The sequence below is a fragment of the Molothrus ater genome, chromosome 2, assembly GCF_012460135.2.
Source record: "Molothrus ater isolate BHLD 08-10-18 breed brown headed cowbird chromosome 2, BPBGC_Mater_1.1, whole genome shotgun sequence".
Lineage (NCBI taxonomy): Eukaryota > Metazoa > Chordata > Aves > Passeriformes > Icteridae > Molothrus > Molothrus ater.
In genome coordinates, this window is record NC_050479.2 from 88651114 (window position 1) to 88656305 (window position 5192).

Below are 5192 nucleotides of genomic sequence, written 5' to 3' on the forward strand. Positions count from 1 at the left end.
TTGCCATTGTGTCCAGTCAGCTGCTTGACACAGGGACAGCTGTGAGGTGAATTATGGTTGCTGTTGGCTTTATCCAGTCAGGTCTAAAAAACTTCTGAATATGCAGACTACACAACATTGCCCTATGAGGAACACAAGCCCTGTGAGGAACAACTGAGGGAACTGGGGTTGTTTAGCTTGGAGAAAAGAAGACTCAGAGGTGACCTTATCCCTCTACAATTTCCTGAAAGGTGGCTCTTGTCAGGTTTGGGTTGGTTTCAGACAGCAGCTGGAAGAACAAGAGAACACAGTCTTAAGCTGCACCAAGGGAAATTTAGGTTGGGTGTTAGGAAAAAGTTTTTTATGGAAAGAGTGATAAAGTACTGGAATGGTCTGCCCAGGGTGGTGGTGGACTCACATCCCTGGATGTGTTTAAAAACTGACTGGATGTGGCACTTGGTGCCATGGTTTAGCTGAGGTGTTTGGGCATGGGTTGGACTCAATAATCTTAAAGTTTTCTTCCAACCTAGTGATTGTATGATTGTGTGATTCTGTGATCTCTAGTGGCATGATTTAAAATTGGCTGACCTCATTGAAAAAATGTTTCTCAGACATGGAAGAGAAAAGGCTAAGGGAGTAAGGGAGGTGCATGCAAAAGGACACCTGGGAAAGAGTCCTTTCTGGGAACAGGGAAGCTCTGATGGAAAGTAAGGAAAAAAAATGACCCTAAGGGGGTTTCAGGACTGACGGAAGAGCCAGAGACCCTGGGGAATCTCCACCCTCACAGCTGTTCAGAAATCACTTGAAGATGGCCATGAGCAACTTGATCATGTTTGAAGGTATCTCTGCTGTAAACAAGGCCTTGGACTAGGGAGGTCCCTTCTACATTAAATCTTTCTCTCAGTTATTCTAAGGAAGATTTAAAAGCCTTTGTCATTCTCTGCCTGATTTCATCCTTTGTTCAATTTGAGTAAAAAAATATCATCATCAAGTCATGTGTACAATGACTTAAATTATTTCTTGTACCTTTATAAATACCATTTCCCAACATCAGACTTTCCTCCCAATTCCTCTACAGGCTCTTAATCATTACAAATGTTTCTACAACCAAGAAAAGACAAAAGATTACCTGAAGGCACATACATTACACCTTAAAGTGAGGCATTGCAAGAATCTGCAGGTCATAGTGTCAGAAACAAGGAAAGAACATCAACAAGGATGTTCTTACATCTTTATTTTTTTTCCAATGTATGAATCCACTCCAGAATCTCAAATTCTTTCCATATATGTGTTGTTTTGACATCGTGCTTCACAACATTCAGGTGTTATCCCCTGCATGCCTGAGAAGCAGCCAGAAAGGCACTGTTCTTCTACCCTTTCATGCCACAACCATAAACCATCCAGCCTGAGCTGTAAACATGCTAAAGCTTTAGCAGACACTTCTGTCTACACAGCCCTACACAGTAGGATAGGGTAGATTTCCTCCTCAGTCAGCCTTGCAAAGCACAGGATTTTGCTGGGACATGGAGCCATACAGGCTCATTATGCTGATATTCAAAATTTATAAGTGCTGCTGGAAAAAGAGGTACTGTAGATGTAAAAAGCGGAACATGAAACTGAGAGACTGGGACCTGAAACCACAGCAAGGTTGACTGTATTGCTGAATTTGCACGTCCTAGAATCACAAAATGACAGAATGATTTTGGCTGGGAGAGCTCTTAAACACCATCTAGTTCCAACCTCCTGCCATGAGCAGGGAGATTTCCCACTAGACCAGGCTGCTCAAAGATGCGTCCAGCCTGGTCTTGAACACTTTGAGGGATGGATCAACCATGGCTTCTCTGGGCAACCTGTGCCAGTGCCTCACACCCCTTACCACAAAAATACTCTTCCAAATGTATAATTGAAATCTCCTCTCTCTAGGTTTCAAAGGCCCCAGTAAAAACCTGCAGAGCTGCACGCCGTACTCCAGGTGGGATCTCGCCATAGGGGATTAGAGGGTAGGAACCCCTGCCTTGACCTGCTGAGCACACCTTTGGCATCCCAGGATAGGCTTGGATTTCCAGGCTGCAAGCTCAAAGTGCTGGGTCATGTCCAGTTTGTCATCCAGCACTGTCCCCAGTTCCTGGGCTGCTCCCAGTGCACTCATCCCCAGACTGATCTGATCCCACAGATCAGGAGGTGAAGGCTTTGCTGAAGCTGTGCTGGCTGTCTCCAATCACCCCCTGTCCTCCATGTGCCTGCAAATCCCAACACAGCACTGGAAAATGCAGGAAGCAGTTGGAGCTATGGAATTGTTAGGCACACACACATGAAGGGCCTTGTCAGGATCAATGGAAACCAGTCACAAATGGGGTCCCTGAGGATCTCTTCTGGCACCAGTAGTGCTCCCTGTGTTCATCCATGGCACAGGCAGTGGGATGGAGGCACCCTGGGCAGGTTTGCAGATGACTCTGAGCTGAGGGGGACATTTGATAGAGCTGAGGGAAGGGACCATGCCCAGGGACCTTGGCAAGCTCCAGCACTGGCACCGTGTGCACCTCATGAGGTTCAAAGAGGCCAAGTGCAGCTCCTGCCTGTGACCAGGGCAAGGAAATCAGGGCCCACAGCAGGCAAGCACAGAGGGAGATGAACCCTGCAGGGCAGAGCTGCCCTGGGACAGCTGCCACAGTGCCCAGCTCAGGGGTGCAGCTGCCATCAGGCACTGCTGCAGGAGGGCTGAGACTCTGCACTTCCAGCTGAACTTGCACATGGCAAAACAGATCATGGAATTCCTTGTCATCCCTCCTCCCTTATCAAGATACTACAGGTTAAAAAGCACAAAGCAGCTGTTTCCACTGGGATCAAGGAACCAATCAATTCAAAGTTATGAGAACTTACTGTTTGATTATGTGATTTGGGCAGTGAACGACTGTATCACCAGTGTGATTCATCTGTATGACTGATTGTCCACAATACCATCAAAAATGTACTATTTATCTACACTGCACTGGATAGTTTGGCCAGGATCACAGCAATAACCAACATGATCACCAAGATTTTAGCACTGGTTGAGTCAAACCCAAACCCACTGTTACTGGCCAGTGAAACTGGCAGGAGACAATGTTCCAGGAGACATCCAGGAAAAATATGCAATGACTCTATGAATCATTCTCTGGATACACAGAGACATTCCACCATGAAAGAGCAATATTTATTTATTTATTGTAAAGATGCTAAACAGGCTCACTGCTAATTGCAAAAGATTCTTTAACGGCACCAATGCAAAATGGATTACAGACAATGACAGAAGCCATGGTACCTTTGTAAAGCAAATTTAAGAGAAGGTGATGCTGGCCCTACACTTATATTTTCTGTTTCACCTAGCAACAGAGACAACATGCAATGTTTCAGCATTCCATAGCACAGGATTCTGGAATTCCAGCCGAGGGTGTATGAGGTTACACATCCCTGGCATGTTTCTTAGCTTGAACACTCTTTCAATATGATCAAGCATGATAATACTTTCATTTATGGGGCTGAAGAAGCATGCAAGGCAGGATAGAGAAGTACAGATCTGCAGTGCAGCACAGCAGAGAGCTTCCAGGGAAAAAAGGCTACACAAGCTGAAGGAGAAATCTAGATCTCAAATTTCTTGCTGGTGCTGCATCTTTCCTCAGCTTTGGAGGATTTGCATTCTAATAAGAGCGGCCAGGGCGAAGGGGACGCAGGAAGGAAAGCCTGTCATTGAGGTAGATTGCTGAGTAATGTGGAAGGTTATCTTTTTCTCGTGCAATGTATTGAATTCCACTGCCATCACTGTGCTCACACAGCAGCCAGGCACCTCTCTGGACTTTGTGGGAAGACACGATGTCATTGTCAAATCCTGCAGCCAGGTTGGTTGCTTGTCTTATTACTCTGCTCCTCCCATGATAGTTGGGATGCTCATAGAGAGTGATCTGGGGATCATGCAGATCTTCAGTGATCATCTGCAGAGAGCTGATTGTGTCATTCATGCTTCTACCAACATAGTCATGTTCCCCCTCCTCAAGTACCATTAGCCTGCCTGTATAATTTATGTGCTCATAAGCCACCCAAGGCTGGCCAATTACTATCACTGAGGAGATAATATAATTAAAGTCCAAATGTCCCAGATTGGAAATGTCAGAAGTTATTTCTCTAGACACCCCCCTGAAGTTGGCATGCTCATAAATGATGATTTTTGCCATCTCAAGACTTCTGATGATTTTTCCCATCTCAAGACTTCGGAGGATGAAAGTTCTTGCTGTTGGCCTTGGATGACAGCCTGCACAAAAGGAAGACAGAAAACAAGCAATGCTTGTAAGAAGACTTTATACAAAATGATAGAGAGCATAGGGAAATAAAGAAAATGTAAAACATTTTGAACAATGAATAAATGTAACAACAGCTGGAAAAGAGGGAATGCTTTACATAGTAGTTTGTATTTGGAGGGAAAAAATAAAATTAAATATGTGCCCACAAATGCCCACTTTTAATTAGCTATGTGTTGGGTTAAATATACATCCAAGATGAGGTTTTAAATTATCTCACATTCACCCCCCACAACTGTGTGTCACTGGCCCCTCCAGCCTCTCTCCCTTGGTGAGTTTGTCTCTCCTGCAGCAGCCATCCATCTCCTCATGCCCTGAGAGATGCCTTCAGTCTCTGCACACACACACAGCAGACCCTCACGGCTGTGCTGCAGCTCTCAGCCCTGCACTAAAGCCTCCTGCCCTTGGCCTGCATTTCACAGCAGCTGCCCAAGAAACCCTTCCAGCTCTCCTGTGCCGAGGGTGCCTCTTACCTTGCTGTCAGCTGCAGGGCTGGGGAGAGCTCTGGGCAATTCCTCCAGGGCAGGGCTGTGGTTTGGGAAGGGCATCTTACCAGCCTCCCTTTATAGCTGGCTCAGAAGTCTTGTGAAACAGCCAACTGCACAGAACTGGGAAGTGGTACCATGCCCCCAGGCATCAAAAATCATTAACTATCCTGTCCTAAATTAGATGTTCCTACGATCAGACATCTTCTTTGTCTCATTCAAAAGTCCCATGAATTGCAAGTGACTTGATACAACCTGGGAAGTTCAATTCCTGTTTGTCCTTCTCCTCTAGAAGAAAATGGAATCACAGTAATAAAAATGTATCAAAGTATTTTGTGACACATGTGCTGTAGAATGTTTCTGCCTGTTGGAGTTTGCATTTTTGCTTTTCTGGGAA

General features: G+C 45.4%; 1 protein-coding gene across 1 annotated transcript; it reads right to left on the bottom strand.

Annotated features, from left to right (window-relative positions):
• Positions 1-3160: 3160 nt before the first annotated feature.
• LOC118689457 (epidermal differentiation-specific protein-like) lies at positions 3161-4829 on the bottom strand. Its single transcript, XM_036387756.2, has 2 exons — positions 4784-4829; positions 3161-4264 (listed from the first exon to the last, which is right to left on the bottom strand). The coding sequence occupies exon 2, from the start codon at positions 4212-4214 to the stop codon at positions 3657-3659; it is 558 nt and encodes a 185-aa protein (XP_036243649.1). The 5' UTR covers positions 4215-4264; positions 4784-4829; the 3' UTR covers positions 3161-3656.
• Between the last annotated feature and the right edge of the window lie 363 nt (positions 4830-5192).

Bases quoted from the DNA above. Each gene is read 5' to 3' on its own strand.
- LOC118689457 (XM_036387756.2), bottom strand. From the start codon at position 4,214: ATGGGAAAAATCATCAGAAGTCTTGAGATGGCAAAAATCATCATTTAT.